This window comes from Beta vulgaris, chromosome 1 (genome assembly GCF_026745355.1).
Source record: "Beta vulgaris subsp. vulgaris cultivar EL10 chromosome 1, EL10.2, whole genome shotgun sequence".
NCBI classification, from domain to species: Eukaryota; Viridiplantae; Streptophyta; class Magnoliopsida; order Caryophyllales; family Amaranthaceae; genus Beta; species Beta vulgaris.
In genome coordinates, this window is record NC_079202.1 from 2,311,664 (window position 1) to 2,328,079 (window position 16,416).

General features: G+C 33.7%; 1 protein-coding gene and 1 long non-coding RNA gene across 3 annotated transcripts; one reads left to right on the plus strand and one right to left on the minus strand.

Annotated features, from left to right (window-relative positions):
* LOC104901710 (hypothetical protein) lies at window positions 1-8,685 on the plus strand. 2 transcript variants are annotated; one of them, XM_048647661.2, is made up of 5 exons: window positions 1-430; window positions 541-668; window positions 765-877; window positions 5,223-5,408; window positions 8,293-8,685. In XM_048647661.2, exons 1-5 carry the CDS (start codon window positions 90-92, stop codon window positions 8,320-8,322), a joined length of 798 nt encoding a protein of 265 aa, XP_048503618.1. In that variant the 5' UTR covers window positions 1-89; the 3' UTR covers window positions 8,323-8,685. The 2 variants fall into 2 exon arrangements, with proteins under 2 accessions (XP_048503618.1, XP_010687615.1); XM_010689313.4 differs by lacking the exon at window positions 8,293-8,685 and adding an exon at window positions 6,716-6,878 and having other exon boundaries at window positions 3-430.
* Window positions 6,879-12,872, minus strand: LOC104901720 (uncharacterized). Its single transcript, XR_008968839.1, has 2 exons — window positions 11,633-12,872; window positions 6,879-10,613 (listed from the first exon to the last, which is right to left on the minus strand). It is a non-coding gene; the product is annotated as an uncharacterized LOC104901720 (long non-coding RNA).
* Window positions 12,873-16,416: the final 3,544 nt, after the last annotated feature.

The window sequence follows — 16,416 nt, forward strand, 5'->3', positions numbered from 1 at the left end:
TTTCAATATGTTTGAAATCGGCACTAATCACTATCTTCGACTTCCTCCACATTTGTGAACGCTAGTTGCTACGGGTTGGATTGGGGAAAATGCTTGTAAATTCCGTTCCAAGCAGCAGCAAGTGCTGTAGCTGCTGTACTTCTTCATCTTCTTCATTTTCTCTCAATAAACTCTCTCATTCTACTCCAACCACCACCCTTTTCTCCAAACGCAATCTCAGATGCAAAACAACAACTCAAATTACTCGTTTTCCTCTTATTCTTGCTAAATCATCCGATTCTTCTACTCCTGTAACCAAACAGTCCCCTACTTCCTCATCTCCTTTATCTGATAACAACGACACCGTTTTTGTCTCCCCAGATTCTGTTCCTCTTGAAGGCGTCATCCAATTCGATAAACCCTCTTCTTCTTCTCGCTTTAAAAAATGGGGGTAAGTTTTTTTTTCTATTTTTATTTGTTGTTATTGGGAATTTTGGGTATGTTTTGATTATGTTGTTTGAATTTTTATAGTATATGGTTGTGAATTTGTGATGAATATAGGCAAGTTGCGCTGTTTGCTGGTGGGGATGTGTTGGCAATACTTCTGTTTGCTGCAATTGGAAGGTTTAGTCATGGATTCCCTGTTTTCGACGCCGAAACGCTGCGTACTGCTGACCCTTTTATTGCAGGTTTGTGAATTTTGAATGAGTTTTGAGTGTTTTTGATGAAATATTTAAAGTGTTGAGATTTTTGGGTATTGATTTGAAGGATGGAATTTGTTGCAGGATGGTTTCTTAGCGCGTACTTCCTTGGAGGGTACGGTGAGGATGGTCGAGGGGTGAATGGTGTGAATGTGGCGGTTTCGGCTGCTGCCAAATCATGGGCCTTGGGTATACCTGTGAGTGCCCCTTGTACTTCTCTCTTTGTTGGGATTGTTTTATGAATGTATTGCTTATCTAATTATGAATATCCAGATAAAAGGATGATAGACAGTGTCAAATTTTTCAGTGAAAACATGACCTTGCAATATGTAGCTTGTTAGCTCTTGAAGATGATTGATTCTAGTGATATTAGCAATTTAGCATTGTCAAATTCTATTGTAGTACCTTCGTTTAAGTTACGCAAACTATAGTACTTGGTATCTTTTAATGGTGTTAGCACATTAAGGCGTTTGGTTCATATAGTGGTATGGGTTTGGAATCGGGAATGAAATCAAGGTTGTATAGGTTTGGAACTTGTAACAAACTATTGCTATCCTTCACAAAATCACAGAGCTACAGTAGATTTAACAATGGAAAGAGTAAGACAGAAATCAGAGATGGTGTATTAATTTCAGAAGAACAAAATTACAAGGTAAGTCAAGGCTTTTGAGAGGCCAAGATCTCTCCCAATCACACTAGGTAACTATTCAATTTCTGGATACCTTAACCTTTTCTCTCCTCCCTTATTTATAGCTACTAAGTTCTTCTCTCCGCTTGAATCCACCTCATCATCCAGCTCACCTATTTCAGAATCTCCTCTGATATTCCCTGAATATCCTCTGTCATTGCAGGCTGATTATTCTCTGCCCTCACAGTGCTGGCAGGTGACCGTTGTTCCTTCTGTCCTTTAGTACCTCTATTCTTGTACCTCTATTCTTGCCACGTCTCTGATAGGTGACCACTATGGGAGGGCGTATTGGATTTGTTGCAGAACTTGATACCTAATACCATGTGTTTGGTTTTATTTGAGAATGAAATTTTTTCTTCTATTTAATACCTAGAGGTATTGGTATGAGCCAAACCCACTTCCCCCTTGGGTTTCTAAACCCTTATTTCGTATGGGTTTGAGGTATGGGTTTTAAGTCTATCAAATTATTAAACAAACACTAGGTATGGGTTTTGCTCATTCTCAACCCATACCTCATACTTGAATCATATGAACCAAACACTCAGTTATCTTGTTTGGTTAATGGGAAATTAAAGAAAGTGTTAGCACTTAATATATGAGTTCGATATTTTCCTTTTTTCCTTTTGTAACAATGGTTAAAACCATTAATTTTTTCTGAAAATGATTCTCTATCACTTGAATGATAGATGCAATCATTTTTACTCCATTCTTACGAAACGAGCTAATAACGAGTGGATTGCATCAAATCTTCAATTTTCCCTGGAAGTTCTTTTGCTTCATTTGGGATGCACCGATAAGTGGGTTTGTTAGGAATTCGATAACCAAGAATAAGATTAATTTGGTGTTCAATCCCTCTAATCAGGTGGCAACCTTGGAGGGCAAGGAAGTCATCAGGAAAGATATCACTGGATTTTGTAATCACCTCTCACTAAGAGGTGGGTTGGGCATTCTTTCTTCAATCACCTCTCTCATTAAGATGACGAGTGAAGACAATGCTCCCTTGACCTCTCCACTTTCCAACTCAGTGTCGCCTTATGTAGAGGGTTTCTCTGTGTGTGTTTTCTGACCTAATAGGTTCTTTGTTTTTTTTTTTGAGGGGAGCTCTTTGTGTTTAAGTGTAGGGGTTTAAGGAGTAAGCACAATCATTTACCTCCCAAACATGAATGAATAAGCATTTGTCTTTTCGTCATGCATCACACCTCTATTAGTTACTAAGGTCTACCGAATAATGCATGACATGAATCCGAGGGGAATATATCAGGAAATACTATCTTTATAGAATTTGCAAATGGAGAAGGAAGGAGTGATTTCTTGATTTTCTTCACTCCATTATTGTTGTTGAGCTTTGAAGTGTGTACGGAGACTCGGAGAGGGGTGTTCGGTGGTTGTGACTCGTGAGATTGAGCTTGTTCACTAGTAAATTTGATGCCACATTTGTGCAAGAGCCACTAGCAATGATGAGATTCCAAACTTACCCTTGGATTGTTGAACGAGATTGGAAGATGTGATCTCTTTGCTCCTCGAACCACCAATGTATGATCTCATCAGGTCAAGGACCAAAATCACTTCATGGAAAAAGTTGAAATGCAACAAGAATTTGTGCCTAAATATTGAATGTAGGACAGCTATCTCAAATTGAACTCACTTAAGCAAGGTTCTGTACTTCTCTGTTGGTACAGAAGCATACTCAAATATAATTTGTGAAACTTCTCATCATGTATGATGTTAACGAATCACCTGAACATAAAATTGCTGGATACATGGATGCCCTACAGAAAAAATTAGGTCAAAAAGGGGATGTGCAAGCTAGTGGCATTTTTGATGATGTGGTACAAAAGGTACTCAATTATGAGAGTCTGGATAAATCCAAGACCTCATATAGGCCTAGTGGCTTTTGTAAACCAGGCTTTAAGAATCCATTCGCTCCGATAAGTGAAATTCCTAAGATAGAAGTTGCACTAAGAAGATATTTCTTGAAAGGGTGCAAATTTGCTCTTGGGTTTTATTTGCTCATGTAGGAGTGTTGGGAATTTGGATCAATTAAGACAAGATGATAGCATGTCTGAATTTATGATATAAAGATGGTGCAGTATTCCTTAGAGGAAGAATGTAGCAGGAAGCTTGTTTATGTTTTGTCTTAGGGATTTATACCAATCGTTTACTCCTGCTTTTCTATCATGAAAACAAGTTTCCAGTTACTATATCATTATTCATTACTTTGCCATTTTGCCTTTCCATGTGTTCCATTGTTTCGTGATAAACTTTCTTCCTACAAATAGAGCATATGTGCTTTGATATCTATTTTCATCAAGAATGAAAAAGAAAGTTCTTTACATATACTTCCTCCGTTTGTAATACTTGCAACATTTCCCATTTTATGAAGCCCTTCATTGCTTTCAATGTGAACGTTTTTGGCAATATATTGTCTCTTTCTCTCTCCTAGCACATGGCGTTCTTCTTTTTTTATATCTCTTCTGAGTCTCTTCTCTCCTTGGTCCTTGTATATGTTGGAAGGTTGCTATTATTATAAAATGGAGGAAGTATATTTTACCACTTCTCTTTCTTTAGCAGTTTTTTGGGTCCTATTAGATGCGTGATTTTACTATATAGAAACTTGTAAGGTATTTCTGACCATCCAAAAAAGTTTTGACAAATTGAGGAAGGAGGCATTGCTGTGGTGTCAGACAAAATTGAAAACTGGAGGTGGAGGTACTGGAAGAAAATTCCCATGTATTGTTCGCTTAACCTGTGAAGCTGAATTGAAGGGCCTCTTGCATGATGTCTGACAACTTGCCATGTCTTTGGGGCAAAAGCGGACCTTAGCCGAAGGGCTTTCATATATGATATCGGATTTAGCAATATTATCAGAAAAGCTTTGATGAGGAAAAAGAAAGCAAAGAGCTAACCGAGGGAAGCTAATGAGGGGTGAAAATTGGGGAGGTGGGGGTGGGGTGCAGGGGAGCACTAGGTGATTGGATTTGGTATCACTTAGGAAGGATTTAAACAGTATTTGTTGGTGAGGTGCTTGTTTTTTGAACTATTTGTAACTGAGTCATCAGTGTGCTCAATAGCTACCTGATTAAACATTTACAGGGATGTTCTGTAATTATTGGATACAACCCTTTTCAATCATTTGTCGATGTTGATTAAACTCTTCAAAAGTTTTCGGGTAGTTAATTGTACCCATGTAGCCCAACATGGGTATAGAAAATTTTCTTCTACAACTTCCTATAATATAACAGGGATATCACCTAAATATCCTTATCCATTTGAGTTGTTGAATACATATTGGACTTGAATATGGTAATTTTAGTGGGTGAAGTACCATTCTATGAGTCCTTGCTCCTTTGGTACATAAATAATTCATATTTAATTTGGTTCATATTCAAACTATATCTATTTTGAAGTCAGTAAAATATGGATGTGCAACTTGTAATTGAAGTTACACTAGCACCTTGATTCCAATCTTTAGTTTTTTGGTCATGCTTATAACTATTTGACCATAACCTTGATACAAGATACTTCAAATTAAAGAATTTAGAAGTGGTAACCACAAGTGACAAGGTACAACTTTTAATTTATATCTCCCATCAATGATATAAAGTTTTGAGAGAAACTTCTGGCTAAAAGTGGTTCTTGGAGACTGCTAGACGTCCACCATGACAATCATAGTGGAGAAGTGTGAGTTTTAGTTTTATATCTCATGTTCTTGTATTTTTCCTGATTCATGTCTTCTGACTAGATGTTTAAATGATGCTTGAAGCTTTTGAAAAATTGCTATTATAAATGGATGTAAAATCGTACTTTCTTTTTGCCTCTCATTGTACATTTTTTGTTTTTGGCTTTCTTGGCAGATCGGATTGGGTATACGGGCATTAACTTCAGCACATTTTCCTCCCACCAATTTTATTTTGGTGACTCTAGGAAGCACAGCAGTTCTGTTAATTGGTTGGAGGACACTATTGTTCCAGATTCTTCCTAGAGACAAGAGCAAGAAAGATGATATGTACAAACGTGGAAGTCCATTTGAACTGTTTGAGGTATCAAATTCTTCCATTGCATACCCCTCTAGTCTCTAGTAGTTGTCAGCTATATAAAATCCTTCATTCGTTTTAAAATACTTGGCACCATTTGATTTCTACGTAAGGATATATATATATATTATATATATATATATATTATATATTATATATATGAAGGATGATATGTTTATGTGGGATCGTAAGATTCGTTTCAATATATACTTTCATTATATCAGCCTTTTCATAATTACTATTTATAGGGAATTAGAGATATTATTGACTAAAGTTGTGCTTTGGGAAGCGTGCCTACAGAAGTTTGTCAAGTATTTAGATGCATTGGAAGTATATCACTATCATGTTAACCATTAAAGATTTCCAGAGCAAATATTTTCAAGGACTCCCGTCTTACCGAGTAGCTTGAAAGTCTCATACCTTTGGGCTTTGAGTCAAATTTCTTCATCTGCTGAATTCTCAGGGGTGTTAAACCTCGAACAGTTATGACATTATGACAAAGCTTTGCTTACTAAAGGAAGTTGAAGTTAGGACAATAAGTGTTCTTTCTTCGTTAATTATTATTCTTTCTATATATATACCCTGGCTATATACTTTCTCAGTCATCCAGGAAAAGCACTTAAGTAAGATATGTTAAGCCTAGTATACTTTATCGAGGAGCTCCCTTACAACAGTCTCTAATCACTATTAGTTAGAGATGCATCTGGGGGCTCCCTAGACCCAGTAGAAGGCAGCTTTAATCTTTGATGCTGGTTTGCTGCTGTTCTTTTCTCATTTCCATCTTATCTTGCGGGGAGTATGAATGGTACTTGGTGATCGATCGTGTAGTATAGGCATTCAAGAATCTGTTGTATGCCCAATTTACCTTCAAAATGCTGATACCTTGTGTGAGTATTTAGTTTGTACTTTGTAGTGATGCCAGGGTAGGAACATCTAAAACTAGTCGTAGACCCTTAAGAGAAGATATAATATACATCAGTCTGCTTCCAGATAGGTGGAAAACTGATGCACTTCTTTTATGCCTTTGAGGGTCACATAAAGCGTGGCTAATCAACAAATGGTTTGTTAGCAAAGAAGAAAGAGGGTCCATGGAAGTGGAATACCTAGATGTCCTTCATCTCCATTGTATGCTAAGTGCTAACAAACAATTTGTCATTAGTCTTTTACAACCGCCCGGTTGCTGCGATCCAATCTATCCCGCTTCTTTATATCTTGCCACCCTCCATTGGTACATCATTTGTGATGTAATTCTTTATATTTTTATTCACTCAGTGCATGTTTATTAAAAACAATATCTTTGTTATTTGCCGCAGCTGCTGACATCATTGGTCAGGAGGTGGTGACAAGTGACTTCATGCCTGAAATCTGTATGATTTATTCCAGTGTCAATTCAATTTGCCTCATGAATATACTTGTTGTATCTAAATCTTTGGAGATGGTAATATATGTTTAAATGATCATGTATCCCTTTGCTAATACTGAAATTTTTCTTCATCCAAATGGTAATTAGTATGCAGGTACATCCCATACATATCTACAATAAGAATTTACACTTACTGGGCCCAACACTCTGTAGATGTAATAGGGTCAGACCCGATAATTTATCCCTTCCCATCCTGTCGTTTTTTTTGTTTAATTCGACAGTCCTATCCTGTCTTGTTATTCTCACTTTTGCCATCCACACAACTGAACTAACTAACTACGCGTTAGGAGATGATCATTAATTTGAACATCGCAATGTTGCTATATTTTGCCATAAATCTCAGTGAAGATCCAAGGGCAAGGTCTGATGGTTTGGAAAATTCAAAGGTCAATCACACTCTCTTGGGATTTTATCGAGCTGTAAAGGGAAGCTGTCAAGCTTCTTCGTTCTATGTCAATAATGTTCTGTTCATCTTCACACTCTAGTCCTATAAGGATCCCTGTTACTGCGCTATGGATTGCAGTTTAAATGTGGTATGACTGATGGAGCGGATAATTTGGGAGTTAAAAATGTTGATGAGATGCCAATATGCCATCCCATCCCATCCCTGTTTTGCTTGTTGTCTTGGACTTCTTGTTCCTTTTCCAAGCTCCATCTACTTCCACTATATGGCTGAGGTATCTCGAGTTTTCGAGCCCACATTGAAATTATATGCAGGGAGTGTCAAAGCCCTCACCATTGTGCGATTTTTATTCACGTTAATGCTTCTTTCTTGTTGGAGTCCCACATCTGCTTTGCCAAGCTATGATCAGTTCCATTGTTGCACAGTGCACATGGAATTAAATCCTCGTCATTCAAGAAGATGATGTTGATCCTAGATTTCCAGATTGCCCAAAGTCCTGCAAAAATAAGTGTAGTGCTATTTCAGTGCTCTTGTCTAGTTTGGCTCTTGACTTGGACATCAATACCTGGGGAACATCTTCTTCACACCCTAATCGCGAGGGGCTAGTCTCATATATCATATACGCATGCTTACATTTCAATTGGTGATCTTGTGAATGACATATTTCAATCGATCTACATGAACTATTTTGTTCCTTGTTTTGCGTACCCAAGTAGTTTATAGATGAATCTATATCAAACGAGATTTTAATTCAAATAAAATGAGATCTTAATATATTCAAATTAAACCACCTTATTTTAGGTGGAGCGAACAAAGTCACAAGTTTTAAAATCTTGCGTGCATGATCTGTTTTGGACCTTTAATCTAATGACTTCTTCCGTCTTTTTGTTACTTGTAATGTTGACATTTTTGGTAATGTATTTATTTTTTTCTCTTAGTAGATAGGACTTTGTTTTTATTTATCTTTGTCCTTTCTTTTTCTTGGTACTCGTGCACATTTCAACGTCGTGAGTATATGAAAATAAAAGAAATATGATATTATTTGAGGGATCGAACTTGTGCAGGTTTTACCAAAAGACGGTGGAACCAAATAAGTCTTGGTTTTGACTGTTGATGATGCAAAGTAATTCATATATGGGACATAATGACGTGGAAAAAGTTGCGCAAAAGATTTCAGGTTTGAACTATCTACCTAAGAGAATGCACCGAAAGAACTCATGAGACTAAAAAGATTAAAGTAAAATTCTGATTGGATGATGGATGATGGATGATGGATGATGGATGATGGATGATGGATGAGGATCCTAAAACAAAAAGGATGTTTCCTTCTAAATGGACAATCCCATGATACTATACTTTTTAGTAATTTCTAAATTCAAATGGGAAATTAATCTAGATCCTATAATTTAAAATGGCATGTTCCCTAAATGAAATAAAATGTCAAATTAATTCCTAAATTTATGGGAATTTTTTTTATGTGAAAATTACTGAAGTAACCATGAGTGTAGACACCGTAATGTATGCATGATATGACAAGATCTTCTAAAAAGAAAATCCTTATTTTTCTAGTGTTCCAAAGCTAAAACTTTTAGAAGATCAAGCACAATATCTGTGTACATTTGCTTTGGCTTAGGGTGGTCAAAAAGTCCAAGAAGGCAAGAAGAACAAGGCAATGTATTCTCTCGTGCCTTAACTTTTAGAAAACGAAGAGCATGTTGGACTTACTCTATGCCTGAGTGCCCCCTGCCTTGAGCATGAGACAGATTCATGGTTTGGTGAATTTGAAATTAAGATTGACCACTTCAACTTTATGGCTCAACAAAGTAGAGCCTCAAGGGCTAATCTCAACCATAGATTGTGTTTATTGTACAAATTTTATCATACATTTAGGAGGATCAGGCTAAAATATAATAAAAATGAGAGTTTCAAATGAATAAATGAGCAAAATTAATCTGGGTGTACAATAAACATGGTAAACCTGGTTGTATGATGAATAAACCTGTGTTTATTGAGTTGAGTTTAGCAAGTTTAGGTTTCATCACTATAACAATGTGGAACTATGCAAGGTGTGAAAGCTTGTGCTTAAGGAATAGTTATTAATAATGAATTATAGAATTGACCTTTTTTTTTAAGCTCCTTCCATTCTTCGTTTTAAAACATCCATCCTTGAAAACATTACATCCTTATAAAGAATGCACTCTATTTGAGTTCCCAAATGAAGACATCAAGATACAAGGGTGAGCATTATGTTTTGAACAAATTAGGGATTGCATAGGAATGGGGTTTGACTTGACACTCAAAGGGTTAGCGATATGGACAAAATAAGGATGAGAGCCACCAACAAATATTTTAAGGGAGAGTTGTGAACCTTTTTTTTTATTTTAGGGGAGAATTGTGAAGGACAATCACGAAAGAGCATATTCTACAATATTTCCCTTATAGCTACAAAACACGTGTTTCCATATTTAATATTAAACAAAGTTAGGTTTAGTGTTTTTTTTTTTTTTTGAGGGGAAAAGCAAGCTATCATATATTAAAGGGACAAATTGTCCATCATCAATACATAAGGAGCCACTTCATGAGGATAGTGGTTCTCCCAAACTTGTTCAACGAAATTAGGTTTAGTTAGAACTAGGTCAAGAGCGCAGATTTATATGATCTTTACCCGATTGAAGTGACAAATAATACACAATATAAACAACCAAATGATCAATCAAGTTCAACACCTTAAAGCAAACAAATACAGAGAGATTTTATTTGGATAGTAGTTTTGGAGGGAAAACGGAGGGAGTGAAAAAGAGAGAAGGGAAGGAGGTGAGAGAAGGGAAAGAGTGAGCTCCTACTAACCTATATTTGGATAGCAACATTTCAAACATTAATTAGTTGTTAGGTTTAGGTTATGCCTCGGATAAGGAAAAAGTTCTCTTATTAATATTGTAGTTTAAAATGTTAACACTAAATACAACTTGGTCTAGTGGTTAAAACTTTAGTATATGAACTTGAGGTCATTGGATCAAATCTTGTACTATGCAATTTCTAAATTTTTTATTCTACATGGATTACATAAAAGTAAAAACCCCCCTAGTATAACACCCCAGCCGACCCGAACCCTTCTTTATTTGATAGAACTCGAGATTTGGGGGAAATATCCACGAGGGTTCGATTCGATGGGTGGCGCTACCGCCGCACTTATCTCCTTGGAAATAAATGCAAGGCTAAATTAAAACATACTAAACTCAAATTAATTAATTCTTACAACCAAGTAAATCGTTCATGAAATATTATTAATTAATTAAGTGTTTTAGAGTTCCAGCGAAGCTAATCATATGCTAAGTGGATGACAACTCTAAATGATATTCCTTTGGTTCCCCCGTCGATCACCCACCTGCACAAATACATTATTAATAAGAGACAAGAGAGACAAGCTCCCAAAAATCAGAAAAACTGAGTAATTTCAACTCCATCCCGTAAAATACTTAAGTTGAATATATTTTGTAAAATAGTGGGTTAATAGGCTTGGAAGTCATAACACATATACACATATATATATACACTGAATAATCACATAACTAATTCAGTTATTCAAGGAGAGGAAAGAGAACGCCAGTAAGCCGGGGTCAATCCCCTGTAACCACCTACGAATAACACCATGGCCATAATAATAGAGTCCTGTGTGCACACCCCTTTTACTTGGATCACAACAAGATAGAAGGAAGACAATAATAGAATAATAAGCATAGTAACCAGAGAACCTATAGGGGCCGTTGAACCTCTCATATAGGACAACTTATTCATTATTTCCCTCTGATATTTCACTTTACATGATTAACATCTTTTATTCAAGTCATCACATAAATCACATACACATTTACGTCATCTTGTTTAATCCAGGGTGAACATATTTCATCCATCATAATCTCAATCCATTCATAGCAATTTCAGTAACTCATTTCATATACACAATCGTCACTTGAGTTCATTTAGTACTTCAGATTCATGATCACAAGCTCTTATTTATTCCAACTTTCATAAAGTCTCAATAATAATAATAATAATAATAATAATAATAATAATAATAATAATAACAACAACAACAACATTACTGAATGACATTAAATAGTTTTAATAACGGATGTAAAAGATTAGTGATTAAGTTGATATTAATAATCGATGATAATAACGTTATAATAAACATCATTGTCATATCGTACATCGTCCATGCATAGTCATGATTCATAATCTAAATCCATAATCGTTGTCCATTTTGTCCTTCATATTCATAATCCGCATTAAGTCGATAATCCATAACTATAGTCCATACTTATAAATTTCATAAGCACATAATCACGTAATCAATGCGTTTTATGTTATCGGATCTATGTTTAGATGGACATCGGAGATTACCTCGTGATGTGTGCCCAAAATTAAGTTCACTAACGGATTAGTACTCTTGATATTCCTCGTCTACGAAATTGGAGTCTACAATAGATATTAACGAGATCTAAGTTAGTTCCTAAATAACCTCTTTTTATGTATGCATAATTTAAATAATTCAAATAACTTAAAGAAATTCTTGATGATTTTAAGAGAGTTTATAAATCAAAGTTTATAGTTTTCAAGTCAATAATGAAATCATTTTAAGAAATAAAAGATTACTTAAACTTCATTTTTATTAACTTAAACAAATATTTGAACATAGAAATCTAACTTTATTATACTCCTTATTTTATTTTAGAAAATCAAGGAACAGTTTCAAGTTATAAAATACTAAGTTAACTAAAACATACTAACTTAATAAAGTAGGCTAATTTAAGAAAGTTATGAGTTTCAGTTTTAAAAATGAAAGTAAACAAATAAAACTAATTAAAACACAAATAAATTAAAAGGAAAAAAAAGATGTTTTAAAACATCAGTTTCTCAAATTGAGAAACGACACAAGGAGGAACGAAAGGAGAAGCGACAGAGAGAGCGAAACAGGGGAAGCGAAGGAATTTGTAGTGGTTCGATTTTGGTCGGCACACGGCCAAGCTCAGGCGAGAGTTAGGCAGTGTCGGGTTTAGGTGGTGAGTGAGGGAGGCTAATGGTTTTTGTGGTGGCTGGGCGCGAGTGTAAGGGTGACAGCAGGGGCTGCGCGAAGGGAAGGAAGGGCTTGCGGTGGTTGGCGGTTCTGTGGTGGTTGGGTGGCGACTTGGTGGTTCAAGGCGGTTTCTCGAGTGGTAGTGCGGTGGTCCAAAGAATCGGAGAATGTGTTAATGGTGGATTTTAATTTCATTTTTAATTTTCAAAATCAAAATCGGAAATGAAGGAAGAAGATGAAGAATTGAAGCAAACCTTTTTAGATTGTTTGCTTGAGCATATTGGTGAATGAAGGTCAGTATTTATAGAGGAGTTAGGTCAGAAATTTTGAACTTTTGTCAGGCTCCATTAATGGTGGAGGTGAGGTGTGAGAGCTATGATGTTTAGCCTTTGAAAATTTACCCCTAAAATCTGATATTTGTGGACTGAAATTCAATTCCTTACTGACAAAGCTGAAATTTTGTGTTGAAAATTTGGCTCCTCTGTGCTGAAATTCAGACGTGAGAGAAGCTAAGGGTAAGTTAATTGCAAGTCTTGAAGGGAGTCTTGACTTTAGATTTTTGTTGGTCTCGTGCAATAAAGTACCTTAAGACTCCATAAAGTCTTAAAATGAGTTTTGATTTCCAAAACTATGTCAAGACTCTCCCTTACTATGTGTCTCAATTCTATTGGATCTTTTTATAAATTAGTCCAAATAAAAGAAAAGAAAAATCTGATTGGTAATTAAAAAAGTGAGTCTTGATTATAGTTTAGGGATAAAGTGTAAAAGTTTTGAAAGACTAAAGTGAGTCTGAATTAGTGAACACTGATGTGACAGAGTTTGAAATATAGTCTTAGATTCTTGCAATAAACTTACCCTACACAAATTATTATAATAGACGGTCTAATTTTAATATAAAATTAGACAATGTAAACCTACGTTCTCCTAAGAAGCCCATTCAATTTCTCTCTAACCTAACACTATTTTTAGGTATCTTGCACCATCCTAGTCGTCCATTCTCTTCTCCTTTTATTTCCCTTCTAAATTTTGAATTAGAACAAACAATTTTTAAAAATAGTCCGTCAGTCTTACAAAATGGATTAAGCTAGTCACTAAATGGATTAAATCAGTCACTAAATAAATTAAAGAATGTTATTAATAAATAGATTAAAATGGTCACTAAATAGATTAAAATGGTCACTAAATAGATTAAAGTAGTCACTATATTAAGAAATATGATCTATTCTCTTCTTAATATTGGGCTTGGGCCGCGCCTACTTTTAAATTAAAAATAGACGGTCTCTTACAAGACCAACTGCTTACCCTAAGGGAGGGGAAGAAGATGGTGAAATCAGCTTTCACCTTTTTTTTTATAATTTTAACTTTTCTTTTGGCTAAAAAGACATATGGCTACGGACTTGGTATTAGGCTTTGTGTGGATTGCTAAGAAATAGATGGACAACTTGTACAAGGATATCCATAACCAAATAAATTAAATCATTTAGAAATAATGAAATGAATAATATAAAACAAGTAAATGATTCAATTGAAACTTGTTAAATAAATCAAAACTAAATAAAATTATTATTTTAAGAAACATAATTATCAAATAAAATTGCATTATCATAAAAATAAATTTAATTAAAAATAATATTAAACCTTAATAATTAATAAAATAAGCTTTGAAAATTCGGAATATTACACCTAGGAAGAGCGCCATGTGGCACCATTCCTTCCTTAGGAAAGCCTTTTAATATATTTATATATAGATACTAGCTTTCCACCCGTGCAAAAATGCACGGGAGGTTTTATGTAGAAATGGTTTGGAGTCGTATATAATGTACGACAACATTATTTTGTATATTAAGTAGTTGTTTTTATTCGAAATATATTGAATCCGTGATTATTAGAACTCCATGTATTTAAGATTAAAAGAATATAAAATGTAAAATTATATTTAATATATATATAAAATCCTTTGTTACAACATTTTAAACTTTAAAAATATTGTAATCGTGATATATACATTTATAATTACGTAAATGAAACAAAAAAACACATTAAAATGCGGGGGAATACTTTGTTTATAAATTTAAGATTTTAGGATGTTTCTCCTAAAATCATGATTTGAATAGTAGCTGATTGATTTCAAGTTTTATAATCATATCGTGTATTAAAAATAAATTTTAAAACCGACTTATGACCCGTATGTTCAGTGATTGATGTAGCTAATGTCATGATAAAACATGTGACCAACCATTTTTTTTTTCTAAGCAAAGGTTTGCTTTCTCTTGGTTGGTTTTAGGTTGTAACTGTTTGCTCTAATTAATATAATTACTTGCTTAGCAAAAAAAACTTTCTTAAAACCAAAAAAAAGTTGAATGAAGAAGCTTTTGTTCTGCCTATCGTTTTATACAGAGGCTCATATAAAAACAAATGCGCAGCACTACTGTCACTCATCATGCAACAACTTTCACTCCTTGCTTTCTGCAGTCCGCTCAACTCCTCTCTCTTATTAAACTATCTTATTACAAATTTTTTATTTTTATTTTATGATATGATTATCATCCAAATTGTATTAAAAAAATGATCTCAAAGTTTTATATAGCATGATTTTCATCACAATGAATGGGGTTATCTCTAAATTTCTAAGTGAAAAAATTAATTTAAATAGACAATCACTCAAGAAAATTATACAAATATGGCATATTTTGTCTTGATTTGCCTTTTATTTCTTAATCACCATATGACCTGTGTTCTTTTCCATATTCTTTTCGATTTTTAGAATTGTATTGTAGAACAATTTCAAACTTCTATATTTACATTCCAACATACTCGTGAATGAGGTGTATCTCGTAATAGGTTGAAATATTTATTATGGTATTGTGATTAAAAATATTTAGAATCTTGTAATGAGAATAGTTTAAAACTGGCTCAGTTCAGCTCATATTAGTTCAGTTCAGCTGTTTTATGCCGAAGTGAACAGGCCCTAAGGGCCTATTCTCCCCAGCTTATTTTCAGTTCAGTTCTGTTCAGCTCCATTCTTTTATAACCATTTTGTTAAATATTATTATTATGTTGGTCTAATTTATTTTACTAATTACTCTTATTATAATTATTATTATTATTTATTTTTATATCACTATTATTAAGCATTATTATTATTATTATTATTATTATTATTTTGTTTATTATAGATTTACTCATTATTATTACTATTTATTAGAAGGAATATGATTTAGGTAAAAAACACAAATAAAGCCACGTTTTTTAGCCCATAAACCAATCAATTGCGTCAAAATGGTTTATGATGTAATTTTACGCGTCCGACCAAATCATTCTTTTTATTACTAAATATTATTATATTATTAAATCTAATTATTAAAATAGTAAGTTCAATTTACTTCTTATTTATTATTGTTATGATATAATCATCATCATTTATTAATATATTAATACAAATAATATAAAATAATAATTATTAATTATCATTAGTATCTTTAATTATTATCATTAATTATTATTATTATTTTATGATTATTAATATTAGTTATTCATAACTATCATTTAAAAATATCCAAATACTATTATTATTACTTATCATTATAATTATTTAATATTCATATTATTATTGTTTAAGTATTATTTATATATTTATTACATTCAATTAAATTCAATTCAGTTTAATTAAATTCAGCTCAGTTCAGTTCAGCTGTTTTATGCCAAAGATAACATTCCCTAACTTGTCTTATTTATGGCGAAAATTCACAATGCTTAAGGTGGTTGATTGATTCAATATATGCTTGATTGATATAGTGTGAATGATTAAGTCAATAACTTATCCTCCAAAAATAAAAGTCCGTAACTTATTAAGTTACAGGTCTATCATTTCTCATTTCATTTACCTCACTTTATCTGCGAAGATGAGTATCATTCCCAATATATCAATTAAGTATTTTATCTTCGTAGTTATTGGTGTACCTCAATAACATAAAATTTCTTTAATTATCCTAGCTTTGTATTATACTATCTTAAAAAAAGCTTTTTATTATAGTACTCAGTATTAGTATTACAAATATATAGTAAAACAATTTCTCCTTTTCTCTCTCTATTCTTTAGAATGTCGTCCCGT